A 23,775-nucleotide genomic window follows, 5' to 3' on the forward strand; every position below is an offset into this window, starting at 1 on the left:
TTTAGATTGACCTTAGCATTTTGTCCGTGCAGCCCATTCGCTGTGGCCCAGTTTACAAGTAATTTCCTCTGCTTTTGTGTGTTTTTGTGTGTGCTTGTGTGTGTGTGTGTGTGTCTTCTCCTCTGCACACATGAGTCTAATTTTCCAAGATGACACTTGACCGTCTGGAGCGACAGGGAAATGTGATTAAAAATGTCCCTGTCCCCCCCGCCACTGTGGAGAATAAGCAAGCGAATCACAGAGAGAGAGGAAGAGGAGAGGAGGTAGAGCAATGAGTCTGAAAAAAGAATCAATCCTTTTCTACATGAAGCGAGACTTCCTATGTTTTGTTCCAGAGATGAACTCATGCAGCAGTAACAGATAGCACGGTGCATTGGATACAGTATATACTATTAAGACTTCACACTACAAAGTACATTCGAATGCACGTGTTCTGAAGTTTTTTTTTACAGAGATACAGCTACAACTTTATGACTCCCTAACAATACATAGAAACAAATATATAGATCGTGTAGCTGTTATGATTTCTAAAAGGCTGTTTCTACTCCACGCATCTTGAAATAGATCTATGGTGGGAAACAAACAACTGTCTGACCGGATCTATGTTGTTTTTGATGGAACAACCACTTTGTCATAAAGATAAATGAAACATCTTTCCTCCTTAAAGAAGACAGAACAACAATGAAATATATATTTTCTCTCGGTCATCTGTATCTTATCATCACTGTCTGGTTTCCCATGTTTGTTACCTTCAGCAGGTCTTGGTCGGCCCTTGGTCCAGTTCCCCTGACCCGGCCGGGTCCTGGTCCAGGTTTCAGTGATGGCGGATCATCTGGCTCCTGCTCTGCTGGAAGCCTGCGTGGTGGTTGGAGCATCTAGTGACAAACTCAGGGAGGTCTACCAGGTATTTAACTTTAAACGCTCCATGAATGAATGGTGAATATAAATAAACCTAATATTTTATCATCTAAATCTTTTTTTGTTTAGGTTTATTCTTCCACTGATATTAAGGATTTAATTTTCAAAACTGATCTGACCATAAAGGCAATATCGCTGTAAACTGTGATATATATATGCAAATTACCAATAGTTCAAATTTAATAAATATTTGACTTAAGAAAAGCAAAACATTACGAGAATTTGGTGCAAACAATACAACTTTAACATTCCCAGTGTGATTACGATTAGGTACCTTTGTTGCATGTTGAACATCTCTCCATCTTATTTCCTTTCCTTTCCCCCCCAAAAAAGATTAGAATAAGCTGTGATCTCAAGATTCCAAAAAAGTTCTTAGTTCAAAGTTCAAAAATATGCAATCAGCGAGGGAGAAAACACACAGTGCTCATTGGTCCAGACCACACACTGCAACTCAAGATGGACTCCCCAAAAGTGAAGCCAAAGTGTCTTGAGCGCCACCTAGTGGGTAGCTGCAGTAAAGTTATAAATCCTGTTGGTAAAGTGTTCATTTTCCCAGTAAGGTTGGTTTTAATTACTTATGTGATAATATAAAAACGAGGTGAAACATCACGATTGACAGCTGAGACTTGCCCAGGATTGTTCAAGCGCATGCATCTTCAGGACCTCACTACCTGTCCATCCCCCCCGATTGCTACCACGCAGACTCATTGGGGGTGACAATGACGTCATTGGTGCAATATGGCATTCTTATCTGGGATATTTTGGCTTAATTTCTAGATAGTGGGAGGAAGAGCAGATGCATTGTCCATCGTTATTTACAGTCTGTTGTACAATCAACAACAAAAAAAAGAAAAGAAACATTACACCTAAGTTGTAAAACTGAAATACGTTTTCCTTCTTTCTGTCATTAAATGAACCACATGAATATATGTAGTAAGTAATGTGTTAGTTTATGTTATTATATCATGTATTAAACAGAAACAGTATTATAATAAGAATAGAGGGTACTGCAAACGTTATCCTCCTATCTCCCGTTTAGACTTTTAACAATAAGGGGGCTCCTGAGCAACTCCTGCTGGAGCCGGAGGTACTGCAGGTCCTGTCGCCTCCCTTTGTCGGCAGACCACAAAATGACAGTGACCTGGTGGGTTCAAGTGGGAAGAGGCGACGCTCCTTTCTCAGGAAGAAGAGGGAACATCAACCTTCAGCAGCCTCAGCTCCGAGCCAAGGTTTGATACCTGCTTGCGTGGGCCACCCGCTGGTCACATATCAATACATAAATAACAGTTGTTTGTAATTAGAAATGACTTTGGATGCACAAAAATGTTGTCCAGGTTTCTGATTCATCCCTCACATCATCGTATGAGACTTTCTAATAACCTTGACAAATTGTATTACCGGTATTGTTGTCTCTGATTGGTATATTTCAGTTTATATAGTTTTAGATTTTCATATATTTGCAGGTGGAGCTGCTGAAGCGAGAGGAGGGATTGAAGATGTGAACGTTCCTACAGACATTGACCTCAGGGCTTTACCTCAGCTCTGCTTCCCTGGTATGTGGTTTTTAAATCTATGTTACAATATCCTCTGAAAGCACTTATAGTAATGCATCATCATCGTATCATCATAATTCAGGTAATTGTGATTTTGTGTGGGCATCCTCTTCAGCCATTGAAGTATATCATGCAGATATTATAACATATATTTATTTTCTTTCTACCAGGTGGGCTCCAAGTAACCAATGAACAGAAAGATGAGCAGTTTCACTTCCTGGTTTTCACTGACGTCTTTGGCAACAAGACCCATGGAGTTGTGATGCAGTGCTACCAACCAATACTGGTAAACACGACAACGTGTAATACTTGAATATGAGTTAGATAAAACTAACTTTAAATGAATTCCAGTCACTGTTGGATTGTCTCTGTTTTTACAGGAAGGGATCTTATGCTTCCACAATGAAGCCGGGTCCTCTAAGTTTTCTAAACTTTTCTCTGCCTTCAGTTTCTGTGTCATATCCAAGTATCCTTACTTCACTGCCCTCAGGGACTGTCTGTCATGGTGAGACACAGTGTACTGAACCTAATTGGTCATAAATGAAAAGAACATGGCTCAATGTTCTTTATGTTCACTTTACCTGTACAGAACAATTTGTCTCTCTCCCCTTCTCTGTCTCTCTTTCTCAATCACTTTCTTTTTCTTTATTAGTCTGTTAATCCAGCTGAGAACTTGTCGTCTATCAGACATTGAGGACAGAGTGAAGGCGTTTGCAGGCAAACTTTCACTCGTGCCAATCCCACCTCCTGGACAACTGCATTTGGTGTGTGTGCACTCTTGCGTGTTTGTGTGTATTCATTTTTCTCCGGCTGCTTTGAGTGCGATGAGTCTAGTCACTGGGTATAAGACAAGCTGCAACTGTGTCTGTTTTTCCAGATGTTTACTTTGCGTCCTCTGACGATTGTCTTACCGTCCAGAGTTGACAAAGACCACCCAGCTGTAGACCTAGACCTTCACCTGCCTTTCCTTTGCTTGAGACCACAGCAAATACTGCAGGTAGTTCACATACCTCTGTTTGTATCTGTAAGTGAAGCAGGAGAAGTCTCACATTGACCCTTTTGTCTCTCTCTGTTTGTCCACCTCACTGTCCCTGTGTCTGCAGGTGCTGTCTTGTCTCCTGCAGGAGCAGAGGGTGGTGTTGTTCTCTGCTGACTGGGCCAGACTCACACTGGTTGCAGAGAGTTTGTTGCTTTTCCTGCAGGTCAGTTCCCAATCGATGTCTGCACATCTGCAAAGGGCAAAGTAGTGTTAAAATGAATTGCAGGACAGTATAATAAATATTGTAACGACCCAAGGACATTTTTATGTTGTAATCAAGCCTTGTAATCTTTTGACCCGTATCTTTGTTCGCTCATGCCTCCCTGATCTTTCTGTCAGCCTCTGTCATGGCAGCAGCCTTATGTTCCGGTCCTGGCCAGAGGCATGCTGGACTTTCTCATGGCTCCCACCGCCTTCCTCATGGGCTGCCATCTCAGCCATTTTGAAGAGGTCGCAACTGTAAGTACAGGACATGAGATGACTATGGATTTACCACCGTTTTAGTCTTAAAGTACACATGTTATGCTTATATTCAGTTTCATAGTTTTAATCTGAGTTATGACTTTAAAATGTTTATAAGCTCTAATGTTTAGAAAACACATCATTGTGTCCATTGCTGCAGCTCCTCTTCTCAGCCTCTGTTTAAAACAATTGGTCCGAGCTCCTGTCTCTTTAAAGCCCCCCAACTTATAAAGCTCTGTTGTGATTGGTCAACTGCTTCAAGCGCGTGTAGGAAGTCTCGTCGTCCAATCTTGCTTTACCTGGCTTTGTTAGGGGGCGTGTCATAATGGCCACTAGGCGTTTTTCTGTTTTAACAGCTCAGAGGACTAAACATAGAAAGAGATTCATTTTAGTTTCGATCTCTTTTATCCAGGAAACAGATGATCTGATCTTGATCAACATTGATGGCGGAAGCGTTTCCACTTCCTGTTCTGATACTCTTGACCTTCCACAAATTCCTCCAGCTGCTGCAGACTACTTCACACAGAGGTATTCCTTATTATCCAAGTAACAGACCATAGGAAGTTAGGAACCCGAGCAGGTGCATGAGCCGAGACAGAGCCAGTATTGGTTTATACAGTCTGAGTGTGTTTTGCAGGTGTCAGTCTCTGCAGATGAATTACGACTTGCATCAGTGTAACCACGCAACCTGCAGCGACATCAACGAGCAGCGAGCGCAGAGACGAGCGTGGCAACACAACCTCAACCACGACATCCAGAGGATCGCCCTGGAGCTCATCGTCAACATATTTAGGTTCTGCGTGTATTGTTTGGGTCCTAAGGTCCAATGGGGTGGTCATCCTCAAATCACACACACTGTGTTAACATACAACATGTACGTTTTCTACAGGGATGTTAGCTGCCATCTTAACTATGAACATCGAGTGTTTAACAGTGAAGAGTTCCTGAAAACCAGAGAGCCGGCCGATCAACTGTTTTACACAAAGGTAAATCAAGGTTTTTCTATTATTCTGACTGAATTGATGACAAAATGTAACCGATATCTCTTGGTAGAGACGTGACGCTGGAGCACTTCATTCTCAGACTAACATGACTCTGTTGCAGGTGCTGGAGACTCACATCTTCCACTTCTTTCTCAAGGATCGTCTCAACAGGAAAATGGATAATTACGCTCGCATGGAGCTCAGCACGCGTACTGAGATGCAGAAGTAAAGTATCACACTTCTCTAGTCATTTTCATACAGTTCAACACTGGACATGTATGTGTCTGATTTATTAGGAACTCTTCTTAATGGAACTCAATTCAACCTACAGCATCAGCCAGTAGATTTCTGAAACAGTATTATGAGCAATAGTTTTTTTATTTAGTTGATTAACTATTTAGTGTTGGTTGAAATCCACTGCTTTAATTATATGATCCTTTTTCTTTTTTTTGGCATAATGCCTTCCACTCCATTTTGGTGCTGGAGCAGTACTTATGCAATGCACTGTTTCTCTCATATACCCTCTAGAATGAAGTCTATGGTGGAAGTGGCACGCAGAGTCACCATGCAGGAGATTCAGGCGCGGAGGAAGAGCTCCATCATGGAGATCAAGCTGAATAAAAGACTGGGAATGAGCCTTCCTAACCTGGGATACGACCGATCTCTCAGTTTCCAAAGAAACGATCTGCTGCCGAGGATCTTCCTCTCTGACTCTGGTGAAGCTGCAGAGGAATACACACACTTTCATTTATGTTATTCATATAAAGAGGTGAACGCTCTCATGATGTAGAGGTGGCAGTAAAAGATTTACAATTATTCTTTTCTCCTTTGCTTCCTTTCTTGTCCTCTCTTCCTCTTCTTCTCCACATCTTTCTCTCCCTCTCTCTCTCTCTTCGTCCCCCAGTTCTAAAGACCCCTCCGAAGCCTGTAAAGGTGTTTAAACTCCCAGACTTCCCTGCATCTCTGTCCTTCCATTCGGTCCAGAGTTATTACAGTGAGCTCATCCAGCACTTTAGCAAGGCCATCTTCTCCGTCCAAAACGAGAACTCTGCTCTGCTGGCCAGGTACTTCGCTCTTTTAATGCTCCTCTTCTCGTCATTGTTTTCAGGAACAACCCTGTCATTCAGGTGTTTTAGTACCACACATTGTTGTTAATGCAGGTGCTGACTCCCTAATATTCAAGTCTAATCTTTCCTGTGTAGATTCTACTACCTGCGTGGTTTCATCAACACCTTGTGCTTGCGGCGGCTGGATGCTCTGAGTGATTTCCAGAACCTCTACAAGACGGACACCGCCATCTTCCCCACGCAGATGGTCACGTGGCTCGTGGACTCGCTGCACAGGGACGAGAGGCAGCAAGCCGACCGACGACATGAGCTCAAGAGACTCATCCTCAAGGTCAGTCGGCTCACATGCATCGTTTCACCTGCTGATAGACTGTGTGTGGTGCAAAGTAAGTACTGATGATGTTGGGGATTATATTTCTTCATCCATCAGGTGAAGACAGAGAACGAGAAGCCGCCGGTGGAGCCCGACGACCACGTTAAGAAGTTCAAGCTTCCCCGAAAACCCCTGGATCAGGACGAGTTTGTGCGTTGTGTTCAAGAATGTGGGATTGTTAACGATGTGGCGACCATACACCGTTTATTTGATGCGCTCACTGAGGGTAAGTGAGGCAAGAAAGGTTGAGACATGTGGGTTAGATAAAACTTTTAATTCCTGACGTTTTAATGAATTATGCTTAACCTGCAGTATTTTATAACCAGCAGTTCGAGTCATAAGGTGCTATAAATGCTGTGCTGATGATTTAAGTGCCAAATATTCATTCAATTTTAGACTTTTTTATTTTAAACTTGTTTATTAAAATGAGCTGGGCACTAACATGGTTAATACAGAATTGGCTACACAGTGATTATTTCACAGTAATAAGTTATTTTTAACAATTTAATTTGGTTGTGAAACCAAACGTTTGACCAACACTATAAACTTTTGTTTGGTGTATCTAATTTATTCCCATCATGAGTTATAACATTAGGCCCTTTATTAGTCTTTGGTGGAAAATGTCATATTACACATTTCAAAGGACAAAAGTTAAGAACGACATAAATCGTGAGAGAATAAAAGAGGCAGTGTCATGTGACACGGGTCATGAAACGAGTTGTGAGTTCACGGTGCGGTTCTCCACTGACACACATGACGTCTTTTCACCCTGCTGAAATGCTTTGGGTTTTTTTCTCCACTCCTCAACGGGTTTTTCCCCCGTGTTTTGTTTAGATTTGTATCTGCTGTGAAAAAGAATCATCTATGGTTAGATGGAAGAGAAAACAGACAGAGCTTTAACATGACTGAAAACCGAACCGAATGGCTTGTAGTTGTTGTCCGGGGGCAACACACTGTGGATTGTTGTGGATATTCTGGGTCTGCAAGTGGAACTAACTTAATCTGTTGAACATTTTTCTGCATGTATTTGCGCATTCTTTTCTTCACATGAGTTTCTTTGTCTTGTTTACACTTTATTTGTCTGCTCGCATATGTACCCTACACACCTCTTACAAGTCTCTCACAGATCTCTTTGTGTCCTATAGGAAAACCAAAGCAGGTGGAGCCTGAACTCTTCAGACTCTTTTACACCTTCTGGAAGGAGAAGGATGCTGAGGCCCAAGATGTCAACCTGCCCACTGAGGTCATTGACAACCTTGACAACAGCGAGTGCGTCTACAAGTTGTCATCCTCTGTCAAGACCTCCTACGGCGTCGGTAAAATCGCGATGACGCAGAAACGCCTTTTCTTGCTTAGCGAGGGAAGACCTGGTTACCTGGAAATCACCAAGTTCAGAGACATACAGGTCACAAGAGTCTTTGATCCCTTTTCTCTGAATCATGTTCTCTCTCATAACCCCCCATTCTAACAACCCGCCCATCTCTGCGCAGGACGTGAATATCGCCTCAGCTCCATTTCTACTTGTTCGTATTCCCTCCCTTCGTATCCAGACCTCTGGTAGGCCTGAGGTGTTCGAGGCCAACCTGAAGGCAGAGACTGAGCTCTGGAACCTCGTGGTCAAAGAGATGTGGGCCGGGCGCAAGATGGCGGATCAACACAAGGTAAAATCTGGAATTCCACTGGGAAGAAACGATCATTTTTGCCTTTGGTCCAGCAACAAAATGATTTGATGTCACAGCTTTAGCAAAAGTAAAAAAACTCTCTGAGGACCAGGGTGTGAAACTGTGGCAGTTTGCAGTGATTCAAAACTGGCCGCTGACCATTCTGTGTATATGTACTCATAACATTATAAGAAAAGTGCTTTGTATTCAGTGCTTTGACTATTTAAGTCACTTTAGAGTATGTTTGTCATTTTGCTTACACACCTGTACAATATATGCTAGGATTCCTCTGCCATTCAGCTCATTGTGTGTCCCTCCAGGACCCTCAGTATATGACTCAGGCCCTGACCAACGCCCTGCTAATGGACGCTTTGATGGGATGTCTGCAGACCCAGAGGTCCATTGTTGCTGCCTCTAAACTGGCTTACTTTGACAAGATTAAGCATGAAGGTTGGGGCTCACTCCTGCTGTGCTTCTTTTTTCTTTAGTTTCATTCTAATTTGCGCAATTCAACCTTTCTTTTGTATCCATTAATTAATTTTGTTTTCCTTGGTGCCCCCAGAGCCAATGATGGTGCACGAAACTACCTCAGAGACACTTAAACACAAGATCACCCCGTCAAGGGACATGGCTGAACCGCAGACTGTGCATGTGCTGCTATACACACCAGGTATTTGGGGCAACTTGAATAGAAATCATTAGAAAATTAGTCTGTAGAGTAATTTATGGACCTTGACCCATTTTCCTGGTATCTTCTGTGTCTTAAAAGTCATACATGACAAATTGAACCCAGAGAACTAAAATACACCCCTTATACGTCATTGTCATGGTAACAAATCTCATCTCTATAGCCCTTAATTTCACGCAGCATACATGTATGACTCTAATTGTCAATGTACTTTACAGTTGAGAGCATCAAAGATGTAACGATAATCGGTTTCTTTATTGAATGGTAATCAGTGAACAAACTGAACTGTGTGTCTGTTGTGCACTGACACGAGTCACAAGACACCCACTGTCCATGAACATTTACACCAGTTCAAAGACAGACAACGTGAAGGACAAAGATCCTATAGAGTTAATGTCTCTAGATTTGCATGTATACAGAAGGAGCTTATATGTGAGTGTTGAGTGTGTGTGTGTGTCTGTGTGCACCCACTTGCTTTCATTTTTTTATGGTAAACAATGCTCTAGTGAAACCTATTCACATAACCTGATTAGTCTTGTTGAGCTGTATTTCATCAGGGGGAATAATAGCGGCCCTGTCAGTGTCTCATTTGTTTACACTGTGACAGAGAGAAAAGATTATCTGGGAGACAGTGATCTGCTTGGAAAGATAATTGAGTACAATGAACTAAGTACAGCAGATAAACAACATTTTGTGAAGTGATGAAGTTGAGAACAACGAACCAAAATAGTGTGAAGTGATCAGGACTTTGGGGGCGGCTGTGGCTAAAGGCCGGCGCATGCTTCTGCGTCGTCAGGGGCCCGCAGGCACGCAGCTGTAACGCAGGACTCGTTGTCATTCATGGTTCTCCAACCGTTGCGCGTGTTACCATGCAATTCCCCGCCAGAACACTAGGCGCAGTAATGTTTTTTGTCGAAGTCGGCTCTTCTTCGTGTGTTGCACGAAGAAGAGCGATTTATTTACATCGCCACGGCGGCTCCGCAGAGCCTTTTTCTGGCGGAAAAATCCGCCGGTTAGTGACGGGTTATACTAGTGGACATAGTGTCGGATCTCTTCTGCCAAGTGCTCTTCTATCTGGTCCATATTCGTTCTTCTAAATCGTCCGTGGTTTCCGGGCATGAACCGGAAATGCGACTCCAGAAATGATGTAGTCAGCAGACCAATCACAGCCCTCGCGGCCGGGTGACGTATGCGGGGCTTTGCCGTCTAGTTAGAAAAATTGGCCGACGCACGTAAGGACGTAGGAAGGGCCGTGAGGGGCCCGGAAGGGCTCTTGCGTCTCCGTTCCCGTGAAAACGCAGAAGCATGCGCCGGCCTTTAGGGGTAGAGCGGATCGTCCACTCACCTCAAGTCCTTGGTTTGATCCCTCCGCTCCACCAGTCCACATGCCAAAGTGTCCCTGAGCAACATATTGTACCCCAAAGCACGGCATGTGTGAATGTGAGGATGTGAGTGAATATGGTTTGTACTGTTAGGGTCAATAAGATCAGAAAAGTCATATGTGAATACCGTCCAATTACCATTTACTTTGAAAAACATTACAAATTACCTGAGTTTCAACTAATTAACTGTTCATATCTTTCCGTTCTTTATATTTATTGCCACAGGGGACATTTATGTATTCAGTATCTATATAGTGAGGGTTGTTGGTTCTCTGCTCTCTCTCTTTCTCTCCCTCCAGGTCAGTTGACTTGCAACGACTCGGGCAGTGAGATGAACCCGAAGCTGTGGGTGGCTCTCAGCGGAGGCAAGGTGGTCGTGTTCGATGCAGCGAGCTGGTCCATGCTGCAGGACTGCATCCAGGTTGGGGAGCTGCAGCTGGTGAGAGTAGAGACGCTGCACTGCTATTGCTCAAAGTTACATTTAAATGAGAATTCCTCTAATTTGTTATGGTTATACAAAGTTTTGTTGAGCATTACTGCACATGTGGGAAATGGAAGAAAGAAACCTTTTGAGGCCGTAGTAAGAGCTGCGTGAAATTCTGTTGAGGCTGCAAAGTGTATGTTTAATCTCTAAAGCTTATTACACTTCCATTTCAACATGTTTTGATTAAATATTACAGACTACACATCTCTATTAGGTATTTACAAATATATGCGTGATGCTAATAATTACACTGTTGTCGCAACTTCTGCGTAGAACTGCATGCTGGGATTGGTCCAAGAGCAGGTGTGGATTGGCTCTCAGGACTCCGTGATCTACATCATTGACACTCGCAGCATGTCCTGCAACAAACAGCTGACTGAACACAGACATGAGGTGACCGGCCTCACGGTGGACACCAGAGATCAACACAACAGGTTGGGACACTGTTAACTTTATTTAGTTCTTACACATTAAGCACCAGACGCACTCTTCTAGATGTTAGGTGTCAGTCAGACGTTTCTCTCCTTCCCAGTCAGCAGACATACTCCTGCAGCTGTGACGGGACGATCCTGCAGTGGGACGCAGTCAGCCTCAAGGTGAAGCGACAGTTCCATCTGAGCTGTGACCGGCTCTCTTCCATACAGATCCACGACGGCACGCTGTGGTGCTGTATGTACAAACTGTCCTTCTTTACGTCCATTTTTATATACAATCTATGGCTCCAATAAATCTTATCACCATGATTTGTTCGGGCAAACTCTGAGTCCTTCATTCCTGTTGGAAATGTTTTAACCAATTGTGTATGTGCAGTACATTTCAGGGTAAAATAAGATCTGGGTAAGGAATTGTTGTGTGTGTGTATGTGCAGGTTGTGGCGACAGCATTGTGGAACTGAAAAAGACGGGGACACCCCAGCGAAGGATGCCACTTCCTGACGACCTACGGAGCATGCCCAGTAGTTTCAGCAGCTTCCTTGTCATCCCTGAGGTGACTGTGCCGTCCTAATACAAAGTGTCACGCATCCAACCTGCAGTTCAGTCAGCAGCTGTCAGTTCATTATTGAATATATACAGTTTGCAAGCACGTGGCACATGAAACAGTTCACATAAAAATAGAGTTTGGTATTTAAATAAGTTTTTAGCTGGAGCCAGTAGTCATGGCAAAAACTGGAACCGAGAGATACAAACACTTCCCATCTCTTTGAATATCCAGCTACAAAAATGATATAGTGTGCGTGCTTGATAGAGATGTTGATATGCACCAAGGTTGTGTTTCTACCAACTAAAAGCACATTTGTGACTTTACAGTTTTTTGTGTGTTGTGTGTTTGTTCCAGCGAGGTCAGCTGTGGACGGGCTGCGCAGACTCAGGGGAGCTGTGTCTCTGGCACATGGACAACCACAGACATCCATTCAAAAGAATCTCCCTGCCGGGCAGTTCAGGAGTCACCTGTATGAACCGTGTCAAAGACCAGGTGAGTTGTGACAACAATGTCAGGTCTCATAGTTGATTTGTAATTGTCTTATATTGCTATTTTTATTTTTGTAAAATACTTTGAGTCAAATGTTTTGTTTTTTTTCCTGAAATTTGTCAACAAAACTATTGATGGAGGAAATAATCCGCAGATTAGTTGCAGCCCTAATTTGCTTTCATTATAAACAGGGACTGTGTGCGTACTGTCTATCGCGTTGAATTGTTGTTGTGCACTCAACTCATCACCCAATAGATCTTCTGCTACCACAACTGTCACTTATCCACCGTTGCTTTTCCTCAAACTCTCCCCCCCCCCCCGCCTCAGATCTGGGTGGGCTGCTGTGGCCGGAACACGGACGGAAGTCAGTGTGACGGTCAGATGAAGAGTCAGGTGTTGGTGGTGAACCCCGAGAGCCACACTGTGACAAAGGAGCTGCACGCTCACTCAGACAGCATCCAGACGCTCTGCTCAGCCGAGGATCGCTACGTCCTGAGTGGCTCTGCACGCCGCGATGGCAAGATCGCCATCTGGAAAGTGGAGTAGAGAACAGAGGCATGTGAATGAAGGCTTCTTGAGTAGAGTGAGGGTAAATATAGGAAAAGTCACAAATAAAAATACATTGAGGAAAGATATCAACGGCAGATATTAGATATTAAAGTGACACAGTGTAATTGTCATTCATGTTTTATTGTCAAGCACTGATAATAAATTACATTTTCAGGTATTATTCTGTTTATGAGCCTATGTATGATCCTACTCCTGTTTGCTTACTATTTATTACATTCAGGCTTATGCTGAATTTCAGTCCATTTTATTCTAACCCACTTTCTGCTGAATGATTGTGATTTGATTATATTTATGAATTTCAAACTTAGGGCTTCAATCAAAACATTGAATTTCAGGTGATTGCGTCAAACACCAGTACAGTCAACTGTCCACCTGCTATAATGTCCTTTATGTACCAGTAGCATGTGCTGTCATTTGGTGCCAATTTTTCTATTCAGTATGTGGATAGTCAGAGAGGTCCTGAACACAGGCATATCAGTCTCTCTCTGAACTTATTGAGCAAAGTGTTTTTACAGTACTTTGAAGTATCCTGAAATTATCTATTTTATACATTGAAAATCATGAAATTAACTATTCCACAGTGAAAATGTTGGACTTTACTTTGAAAAATCTCCAAATCTATGCAGTAAAAATGTTTGCTATTCAGTATGTTAAAGAGTTACTTTTGACACAATACCCAGGTTGACTTTTTGTTGACTGAATCTGTGTAGTTCCACATGCATATTGAGCTGTTATCAATTAGACATGAGGCTTTAAGCCAATAACACATTCTCAAGAGTGAATCACAAGTGCAACATGAGTAAGTAGGAATTTTTGAAATTCCATAACATTCAAAAGCAAACAACAACTCTAAAGTTGAGTAAAGATACAACCTTTGACAAAAAACTCATGAAGCAATATAAAATACAAATATTTCTTCTTTTGTTTGTTTGAAGTCATCATTGGTCTTCAAATTCTTTATTAGTACAAATACAAGGCAGCCACAGTCAAAGAGCTGGGACACAACAAATCTGTGAGAATTATTATCCAACAATGACTTTCAGTATTGATTACTTTTTTTAAAAGAATTTAGTCAGACTTTTGAATATCAATATGAAGTTATTAATATTAAAAGACAAGGATAATCTATGAATACATAGATCACAAAGTGATATAGATGAATAATAAATTGAGTAATAGCATCCAGGTCTGCAGCATTCGGTTCAGGAGTGATGCTCTCATGCATGTGGCTGGACGGATGAAGGGAAGAGCCTCTCAGTAGTATAACTCCTGATCCCACCAACCTGAGAGAGAACAGAGCAGAGATTGATGAGACGTGAACGGATGGAGACAGTGGGGATGTTAATGTTGGCTGAATGGTTATAGAGTGAGGTGTGATGGATTTCATCTTACTTCCTGGAAATCTTCTTACTCCTAGTTTCCTGATCTCATCGTAGACAAAGATTAAAATACCAAATGGAACTGGAATTAACCACCACTGGACCCTGAAGCAAAAACACATTAGTTGTTTTATATATAAAGAAGCAATGAGCATTTAGGAAAGATAATTTTCTTCATGTGTATTTCATTGCTATGATATCTAAATAAAACTTTGTCTTCTAATCCAGTGTGAGCTTTGATTGACAGACCATGGCTCTGTGGGCTTTTTACCTGATTGGCATGAAATTGAAGATGTTGGGCATTCCCGGGCAGTAACAAAGCAGATTACCGAGTAACAGCTGGAAGACGATGGCAGAAACCAGGACACGGTTCCTGCACACAGATAAACACTTAAAAAACCAAACACTGGAATCTTGTTCCAATCCGAACAGATTAGTTCAGATTTAGTCTGATCCATTTAAATGGACTACTGACAACACAAAGAGACAGGATGGCTCTGCATGCATATAAATACATGAGATAAGATTTAGTTTTACGCAGCTGTAACGGGAGATTTAGAATCGAAATATTCATAAATAACAAACTATGATGTTAAAGAATTTGATTTGGTTCCTGAGAACAACCTGCCATGAACACATAGGGTTTCTTAACAGACTTATTTAAATATGTAAAAGAGCAAAAGTAGAAAAAATAATGTTTGAATGATCAGAAGACTAACAACAGGGTTTAATGCAACATAGAGAGTTGTTCATGTTGGTAGTCAGAGAATAAACCCAGCAAACATTAATCCTATAATCTCAGCTATTTAAAAACAATGTCATTCATATTTGGGACGGGTCTGTACTGACCTGAAGAAGCCTTGCTGGAACACAGACAGACGTCGAGTCTTTCTGATCAGCACGTCAGAGATCTGACAGATCTCTATACTGACAAAGAATACAGTGTAGCAGGTGTACTGCTGGTACAACCTCTGGCTGAATGTCTGCAAGCACAGGAGATCACATGAGGGAGGAGATATTTTGTATCTGTGCTAATAAAATAAATATAAATCATGCCAACACCCAACCACATTATCCAAAAGATGGATCTCTATGTCTACACTGACCCATTCTTGCCCATAGCTGTCCTGTAGGTCCTGAAGCTTAACGTCCTCCCACTGAGCACGTAGGCCGACGCACAACAGCGGGAACCAGCCCTCCTGGGCCATCGCTGCGAAATAATCTGTAAAACCTGCAAAAGACTGGATGGCTCCTGCAAGACAGACGGAAAAATGGGTCAATACTATTTTAAAAGCATATAAATGTAGCTCATTGGCTGTGAGACACTCTGAAGAGATCAGTGCACTCTGTTATTGTACAACAGTGAAAAATGGGTGTCTCGCAGATTTTAACTCCGTAACTTGTCTATTTCATCCCCTTGAAAAGTATGATTTCACTTTAATGTAACTGAGGTAAGAACAGTAATGATATAGAGAATTTATGCTTGGTTGACAAGTAGAGAAGCACACACATGTCTCACCTATCTGAAAGTAGGAGTAGGCAGCCAGGGGTTCGTTTACCAGGCGATCACGACGAGGGTTCCTGGGCTTCAGGTGCATGATGTCACTCTCTGCTTTCTCATAGGCCAGAGAGACAGAGGGGTACTACAGGAGAGACGGGAGCAGACAAAAAACATCACTGTACAGAAGATGCAGGAGTGAGGAATATAAAGATATAGCTACATTATACTATAGGTGTCACCATGTAGCCTGTTGTAAAAGAAAAGGCTGGTGCTTCAAAATGAGAGTGCACACATCACGGTGAAGTGCAAGCAATTATTAAACACAATCATCATCTGTTAATAACTGATTGCAGCTGTAACCACCATAAATAAGTTATTTCCTTTCTTGCTGAACTGGTTACATCAGCACTATTACTCACGATGTCAGTGGCCAGTTCGATGAAGAGGATAGTGATGCAGCCGAGAGGAAGAGGCACGCTGACGGTGATGTAAACCAGATATGGAGTCAGCTCAGGAATATTTTTGGTCAGTGTGTAGGCGATAGACTTCTTCAGGTTGTCAAAGATAAGACGGCCTGAGATGAACACAGACACAAAAACTTCTTAATTTGTAACTATCTGGACTCAGCACTATTTATATCCAAAGTCAGTCATTAAGGAAAACTGGGGATATGATTTGTATGTTAATCATACATTATTTCTCTTTCGTTCGCTAAGCCTCACCCTGCTCCACTCCGGTGACGATGGAAGCGAAGTTGTCGTCCAACAGGATCATGTCAGCAGCGTTCTTTGCAGCATCTGAACCGGCGATCCCCATGGCTATGCCAATGTCGGCTTTCTTCAGAGCCGGCGAGTCGTTCACTCCATCACCTGTAACAGCGACGATGGAGCCCTGGAGGAGGAAGGATGAAAAGTCCCTCCCACAGTGAATTATGACCACATGTAAACCAATCTCTTCCTCTTTCCTTTATTCATTCACAACCCTACCAATTGTATGTGTGTCGACTTCGTTTAATAAAGTCAATCGATCAATCGGTTACAAGTTGAGAAGACACAGGTAGTAAAGCAAAACATGTGTGTGTGTGTGTGTGTGTGTGTGTGTGTGTGTGTGTGTGTGTTTCTGTGTGTATTTACCAGACGCTGACAACTCTCCACAATGATCAGTTTCTGCTGAGGTGAGGTTCTTGCAAACACCATCTCAGGGTGGTTCTTCAGGGCTTCATCCAACTCACCACTGCTCATGTCTTTCAGCTGACCACCGCTGATCACACAAGCACGGGCGTCCCTGCACACACACACAACACACACACACACACAATGAAACATGAATAGTCGTTTTCCTGATCTGCGACAGAGATGAGCACAAAGTGTGGACAGCGTCTCAGTACCTCTTGTTGACTTGTTCCACAGGAATGCGCTTCCTCTGGGCGATATCTTCCATTGTCTCACTGCCTTCTGAGATGATGCCAACATTGGCTGCGATTGCCCTCGCTGTGATTGGATGGTCTCCAGTCACCATGATGACCTGAGGTTTCAAGATACTTCAAACAATTAGGTGACAAGAAAATACACATAGATAAATGTAGAAAGTGAAAGCAAAGGTCTGTTTTTAAGCCCAAACAATCTGTGTATGTGGGGGGACGTGAACGCACCCTGATGCCAGCAGTACGACATTTCATCACTGCGTCGGGTACGGTGGCCCTCGGGGGGTCAATCATCGAGATGAGACCAGCAAAGCACAGTCCCGACGTGGTGAAATTCATCTCATCGGGGTCAAAGCGATAACCACGAGGGAACTCCTTTTCGTTAAGATAGATATGACAGAAACCTGAGAGCGGAGAAAAAGATTGCTAAAAAAAATGACACAACTAATCAATGAGCCCACATCAGTGTTGGTAAAATAACTTTCTAACCCAGAACTCTCTCTCCCAGTCCTCCCAGGTCCAAGTAAGCAGTCTGAAAAGCTTCTTTCCACTGCTCATCCAGTGGCAGCTCCTGGCCTTTGATCAGAATAGTGGAGCAGCGCTCTAAGATTCGCTCTGCTGCTCCCTTCATCACCAGCAGGTAGCGCAGGTCCAGTGGATCCTCCAGTTCATGAACAGACAGCTGGAGAGAGATGGCAGACGAGAGATGAGTCAAACTCAATATCAATCAGGGGATTTTGAGTGTAGTAGTCTCACAGTTTCAAATACACGTCCATTAACAACAAAGTACTCACTTGGAACTTGTTGGTGGAGTTAAAGGGCACTTCCACCACTTTCTTGTAGCGACCACGGTAGTCCATGGTGTTCCCCACAGTGAGCTCGGTGAACTTCAGCAGAGCCGTCTCTGACGCATCTCCCATCACGAGTCTCTGTGTGAAACGGGATAAGAGAGAGACATAGCGACAAAAAGATTAGAAACAGAAATTGAATATAAAATAATCCTAGTGATGTTTTCATTAGTTTGTTATTATCTAAATTGAACTAAATTGTTGTTTTCTTCACCCTAGAAATATATTTGACATATATCAGGTGTGGGTCCTCTACGGAGGCTGCCATGTTTTTTACAGTAGCCCAGACTGGACAAACTAAACACCCCTGGAGTATGTATGACTACTGAAGTCTGCCACAGGTTTGGGAGGGTGAGGTGTTCAGCTGCAACATGCAACTTCACTACTAGATGTCACTACATTCTACACAGTGAACCTTTAACTAATAACAACACAATGCGATCATAACATATACAACTTGATTATTTTGGATGCAACATTTTGTCTGGTCATCACAAAATAAATGTCCTCTACAAATATGTACCCTAGGAATAGGTAACCCCTCCTGATCAGGTCTGAATGTGGCTCTGTTGCACAGGGTAGTCACTCTCGCCAGTGATCGCCATGTCTCTGATGACTGATCGAAACTTTGGCCTGCAACCACACAATCACATGATTATTAACGTGTAAAATGACATGAATCCTATCTTTAAAAAGCAACCAACACGTTAGCATGTTGTACTGTAATAACGTCTATATCAAAACGGTGCTTGCATTATTGTACTTTTCCATACCTGACTGATCTTCAGTGGTGTCAGCAGCGTGGATATGGTTGTCAAACCAAAGGTGAGCCACAGTCATCCTGTTCTGGGTCAGGGTGCCCGTCTTATCAGAGCAGATCACTGAAGTGGAGCCTAAATAAACACACACAGATGAATATCTAAAATATCTAAATCTCCAGTTTAATAGACACCAAACCTTTTTTTAACAGATCATACGACTGAATTCAGAACATCAGTGTTTATTAGTGGTTTACTGACCTAATGTCTCCACAGCCTCCAGGTTCTTTACAACACAGTTCTTCCTGGCGAGTCGTTTAGCCGTCAGAGACAGACATACCTGTCGGTAAAGACACAGCCTGTTACTGAACATATTCACTTTATTTCACACACAGGCTAGACCTATGCAAATCTTGGTGCCATATTGAAAAGTGAACATTAATGGAGAATCCTCAGAAGATACTGTGAGACCATATCACACGTAGAAATCCACATTTGTGTTGCGTTAACTCACAGTGACGGTAGCAAGGAGCCCCTCTGGCACATAAGCCACCACGATAGCCATGAAGAAGATCGTGGCTTCCAGGAAGGCGTATCCGATAAACATGGCGACCACAAAGAAGGTAAACCCGAAGAAGATCGCAAGACCAGCAATGATGTCCACAAAATGCTCGATTTCTATGGCGATGGGCGTCTTCTCATTGCCGACGCCGCTCGCCAAGCTGGCGATCCGACCGATGATGGTACGATCACCTGTGTTGATAATCACACCGGTTGCTACACCTGGAGAAGAGAAGACATTTATTCTTATATGGGTGATCATTGTGCCCCTGAGCAAAGCACTTTGCACATTATGAGCAAAAATAACAGCAAATGAACAAATAAATGAGAAAATAATGGTTTTAATGTGGTGGCTGATTAGTGTATATACATAAGTCAGCCTATATAAGTAAGCATGTGCAGTATGTTATGTACCTTCCAGAATAGTGGTAGAGAAGAAAGCAACGTTTCTTGTCTCCAGTGGATTCTCATGAGTACATTCTGGACTCCTGGTTTGAGGTTCAGACTCGCCTGTCAAGGACGAGTTATCCACCTGGCAAACACCCACACACACATCAGGGAAATCAACGACAATTTTAAATCTCCCTTTAAATTGTCCTCACAAGCAGAATCCCCTTCTTTATGCACGTAGAGTCGGCCTATGTGTGGTATGTGTGTATCTTACCTTGCAGGCCTGACTAGTGATGATGCGAATATCAGCAGGGACCCTGTCTCCTCCTTTGACTTCCACCAAATCTCCCACCACCAGTTGGTTGGCATGGATCTCGTTTTTCTGGCCATCACGGATCACAACAGCTTGCTGTTGTAGAACATGAGGAAGATCAGCAGAGTTAAAGGAAGATTAACACAGGAAGAAAGGGCGTGGAAAGATTGAGAGGATATTAAGTATTGAATTCCAACTATTTACTTTTTGCACTTGCACTTTAAAATAAAAAATTTTTTTTTTACCTGTGGCACCAGATTCTTGAAGCTGGCAATGATGTTTGTACTCTTGAACTCTTGGTAGTAACCAAAGCATCCAGTTACCACGACGACAGTGATCAGAACGATGGCCAAGTAAAGCTGAAGTCAGACAGAAGATGTAACCATAACAACGGGAATCTAGAAATGGCAGATTCAAATTGTGCTCCCCCCTTTCCTTGTGCGGCTTTTTCTGTTTCTCTCGATCTTATCAGTGCACTTGAGGAGAAACGCTCGCTGATAAAAATGGCAATGTCACTCACATATGGAGTGCCGTTTGTCAAGCAGCTCACGCTGAAAATAACAGCAACATTTTGTCACATTTAGCTTCAAACCATGTTTAAAAAACTGGTGTGAATTTTTGAGAGTCACTTTTTTGCACATTTACAACAATATTTGTCAACTTAGAGATATTTTAAATATTTAAATCCATATGTTAAATGTTACACTTAAATGTTAAATGTTAAATCTAAATGCTAAATCTAAATCTAAATGTTAAATTTAAATCTAAATGTTAAATTTAAATCTAAATGTTAAATCTAAATTTAAATGTTAAATTTAAATATAAATGTTAAATCTAAATGTTAAATTTAAATCTAATTGTTAAATTTAAATCTAAATGTTAAATCTGAATCTAAATATAAATGTTAAATCTAAATATAAATGTTAAATCTAAATTTAAATATAAATGTTTAATCTAAATGTTAAATTTAAATCTAAATGTTATATTTAAATCTAAATGTTAAATCTAAATATAAATATAAATGTTAAATCTAAATGTTTCAGGTGAAACTAAATATTTAGCTAATATGCAAATTCAAATGCCGGTTACAGGAAGTAGTAACAAAATAAAAGCTCGAGGAAGTCAGAGTGTGTTTATTACGGAGCCCCCCAGGGGACACGGGGGGAATGAGGACAGCAAAATGACTTTTGTGAGATCCCGAGAAAGTTTAGGACAATGTACATCCGGGTATCTCATAATAATGACATATTAAGTCATTATTATGAGATACGGGTTGTGGGCAGGGCGCCACAGAGCAGGGAAGCGGAGGCTGAGCGGCTGCGGGGACAGTCGCCATACTCGCGGAAGTGGGCGACTATGCATCGATACAGAGACATAACAGGATCGATCCATGTTTTCTGCTCCGTTCATTGTCTTAGCGAAGTCCTGTGTGTGTCTGTGTCTGCTTCCGCCTCACGTCCCTCTGTCCCCCGCTCACTTTACACTTTAACAATAAACACCAGCGCTGATCACAAGTTATTAGGACACCTGCAGGACTGATGTTATGATCTCATACTATCTCATAATAATGAGATACTGACTGCAGGGTCTGTCATGGGAGACTGTGTGTGTGTGTGTGGGGGGGCTGTGTGCGTGTGTGTGTGTGTGTGTGTTGGGGGGTGTATGCTTGTCTCTGTTCCTCTTCACTAAAACTGATAATCACATGTATTTTTTAGTTATTATCCGATGATGACCGATCATGACTTCGGATCGCTCCGTCACTTTAACGCTGTCAGTCCTGACTGTGCGCGTCACGTTCTGCTCGTGTTGTGTGGAGCGGGGACTACGTGCACACGGTGTTTAAACATGTGTTTCATGAGCTCAAACAAACACAAAGTAAACATCAGTCCTATACGTGTCCTAATAACTTGTGATCAGCGCTGGTGTTTATTGTTAAAGTGTAAAGCGAGCGCGGGACAGAGGGACGTGAGGCGGAAGCAGACACAGACACACACAGGGCGACCGGACTTTTAATGAGCGTCTGTTCTGATGCTGGAGCAGCGCTGGTTATAATTATTCAGCGGCAGCACATCGCTAAGACAATGAACGGAGCAGAAAACATGGATCGATCCTGTTATGTCTCTGTATCGATGCACAGTCGCCCACTTCCGCGAGTAGGATGGCTGTCCCCGCAGCCACTCAGCCTCGACTTCCCTGCTCTGTGGCGCCCTGCCCACAACCCGTATCTCATAATAATGACTTAATATGTCATTATTATGAGATACCCGGATGAACATTGTCCTAAACTTTCTCGGGATCTCGCAAAAGTCATTTTGCTGTCCTCATTCCCCCCGTGTCCCCTGGGGGGCTCCGTAATAAACACACTCTGACTTCCTCGAGCTTTTATTTTGTTACTACTTCCTGTAACCGGCATTTAAATTTGCATATTAGCTAAATATTTAGTTTCACCCGAAACATTTAGATTTAACATTTATATTTATATTTAGATTTAACATTTAAATTTAACATTTAGATTAAACATTTAGATTTAAATTTAGATTTAACATTTATATTTAGATTTAACATTTAGATTTAACATTTATATTTAGATTCAGATTTAACATTTAGATTTAAATTTAACAATTAGATTTAAATTTAACATTTATATTTAACATTTATATTTAAATTTAAATTTAACATTTATATTTATATTTATATTTAAATTTAACATTTAGATTTAGATTTAGATTTAGATTTAGCATTTAGATTTAACATTTAAGTGTTACATTTAACATTTGGATTTAAATATTTAAAATATCTCCAAGTTGACAAATATTGTCGTAAATGTGCAAAAAAGTGACTCTCAAAAATTCACACCAGTTTTTTAAACATGGTTTGAAGCTAAATGTGACAAAATGTTGCTGTTATTTTCAGCGTGAGCTGCTTGACAAACGGCACCCCATACTCACATCGTCAAAGCAGGTGAGGTTCCCTCTTGAAAGTTCAATTCCGAAGGCGATGAAGCAGATGACGGCGGCGACCCACATCAGACACTGAAGCCCTCCGGCCAGCTGCCGGGCAAACTTCACATACTCCGGGGTTCCTTTGGGAGGCCTCAGCTCATTAGGACCATCTCTCTCGAGGACCTGCCGGGCAAATGTGGTCGTCAAGCCCTGAGGATGGAGAACAGAAAAACAGGATTAAAAGAGTACTTGTGACAAAATGAAAGTAAATAAAGAATAGATAAGAATGATGTGAGGCGATAGAGGAATTATTCAATCATTACCTTTTCAACATTTGTGGTATATCTCATCTCTAGCTCTTCAATTGTAATCTCGTGGTCGTCCTGCAGGGGGACACATGCCATTAATCATCACAGTGATTTAAGGTGATTTATTCAACTTGGTCATAACTTCACTGCAGCTGGAATTTAAGCCTGACTTTGTCTCATGAGCTTAAACTACATCTTCTCACAACTGTGCAGATCTGAGGCATCTTTAGTATCAGCTGTAAATCTTGTGTTAATCTATGAGGAGCTAGGTTCATTACTGATCAGTGGATTTAAATCCCCGGTCTTTAGTCTTTATACTCACAATGTCCATTTCTTTCTTCATGCCCTCCATCCTCTCCTTTTTCTTCGTCTTTTTTGACTTCTTCTTGTCCATCTCTCCATCCATCTCGAACATGTTGTAAGAGTCCTAGATGCAGAAATGCAGGGAAATATTTACATTTGTAAATTTTTAGAGAAAATATGCCTTTCTGACCTGAATGCTTGACATCCCCGATGTGACTGATACCAAAACTAAATAAAATGTATGTTTCTGTGTTGCTTACTAAATGTGAACATGTGATAATTCAAACAGATGATTGGTCAGTTTTGTTGTGAATAGATCTACACAAATCCTGACATTCCAAACTTCATACTGGAGTACACTTCCATTTCAAATAAAACAAATGCACCTAGCAAGAAGAA

The 23,775-nt window shown here is 41.9% G+C and overlaps 2 protein-coding genes across 2 annotated transcripts; one reads left to right on the forward strand and one right to left on the reverse strand.

Annotated features, from left to right (window-relative positions):
- Positions 1 to 820: 820 nt before the first annotated feature.
- Positions 821 to 12,739, forward strand: LOC133014413 (DENN domain-containing protein 3-like). The gene is made up of 27 exons (XM_061081645.1): positions 821 to 904; positions 1,958 to 2,147; positions 2,382 to 2,471; positions 2,642 to 2,757; positions 2,852 to 2,976; positions 3,124 to 3,235; positions 3,349 to 3,468; positions 3,575 to 3,673; positions 3,850 to 3,969; positions 4,385 to 4,500; positions 4,610 to 4,765; positions 4,862 to 4,958; positions 5,077 to 5,180; positions 5,484 to 5,671; positions 5,860 to 6,019; positions 6,158 to 6,353; positions 6,453 to 6,621; positions 7,541 to 7,800; positions 7,886 to 8,056; positions 8,377 to 8,506; positions 8,619 to 8,726; positions 10,426 to 10,565; positions 10,884 to 11,044; positions 11,143 to 11,279; positions 11,479 to 11,597; positions 11,946 to 12,083; positions 12,408 to 12,739. The coding sequence occupies exons 1-27, from the start codon at positions 821 to 823 to the stop codon at positions 12,624 to 12,626; spliced, it is 3,825 nt and encodes a 1,274-aa protein (XP_060937628.1). The 3' UTR covers positions 12,627 to 12,739.
- A 1,165-nt stretch (positions 12,740 to 13,904) lies between these two features.
- On the reverse strand, positions 13,905 to 23,494 carry LOC133013578 (potassium-transporting ATPase alpha chain 1-like). The gene is made up of 23 exons (XM_061080562.1): positions 23,396 to 23,494; positions 23,089 to 23,148; positions 22,772 to 22,975; positions 20,069 to 20,182; positions 19,785 to 19,919; positions 19,535 to 19,652; positions 19,074 to 19,342; positions 18,821 to 18,899; positions 18,575 to 18,694; positions 18,325 to 18,434; positions 17,748 to 17,882; positions 17,443 to 17,635; positions 17,182 to 17,357; positions 16,918 to 17,054; positions 16,664 to 16,814; positions 16,253 to 16,421; positions 15,950 to 16,104; positions 15,549 to 15,672; positions 15,136 to 15,281; positions 14,879 to 15,012; positions 14,301 to 14,402; positions 14,043 to 14,134; positions 13,905 to 13,933 (listed from the first exon to the last, which is right to left on the reverse strand). The coding sequence occupies exons 1-23, from the start codon at positions 23,486 to 23,488 to the stop codon at positions 13,905 to 13,907; spliced, it is 3,045 nt and encodes a 1,014-aa protein (XP_060936545.1). The 5' UTR covers positions 23,489 to 23,494.
- Positions 23,495 to 23,775: the final 281 nt, after the last annotated feature.

This window comes from Limanda limanda, chromosome 11, assembly GCF_963576545.1.
Source record: "Limanda limanda chromosome 11, fLimLim1.1, whole genome shotgun sequence".
NCBI classification, from domain to species: Eukaryota; Metazoa; Chordata; class Actinopteri; order Pleuronectiformes; family Pleuronectidae; genus Limanda; species Limanda limanda.

Bases quoted from the DNA above. Each gene is read 5' to 3' on its own strand.
- LOC133014413 (XM_061081645.1), top strand. From the start codon at position 821: ATGGCGGATCATCTGGCTCCTGCTCTGCTGGAAGCCTGCGTGGTGGTT. The intron at 3,236-3,348 runs GTGTGTGTGCAC...CTGTTTTTCCAG, and splicing joins CTCCTGGACAACTGCATTTG to ATGTTTACTTTGCGTCCTCT. The intron at 8,727-10,425 runs GTATTTGGGGCA...CTCTCCCTCCAG, and splicing joins TGTGCTGCTATACACACCAG to GTCAGTTGACTTGCAACGAC.
- LOC133013578 (XM_061080562.1), bottom strand. From the start codon at position 23,488: ATGTTCGAGATGGATGGAGAGATGGACAAGAAGAAGTCAAAAAAGACG. The intron at 17,636-17,747 runs GTGAGTACTTTG...ATCTCTCTCCAG, and splicing joins ACTCCACCAACAAGTTCCAA to CTGTCTGTTCATGAACTGGA. The intron at 17,358-17,442 runs GTTAGAAAGTTA...CTCCGCTCTCAG, and splicing joins ACTGGGAGAGAGAGTTCTGG to GTTTCTGTCATATCTATCTT.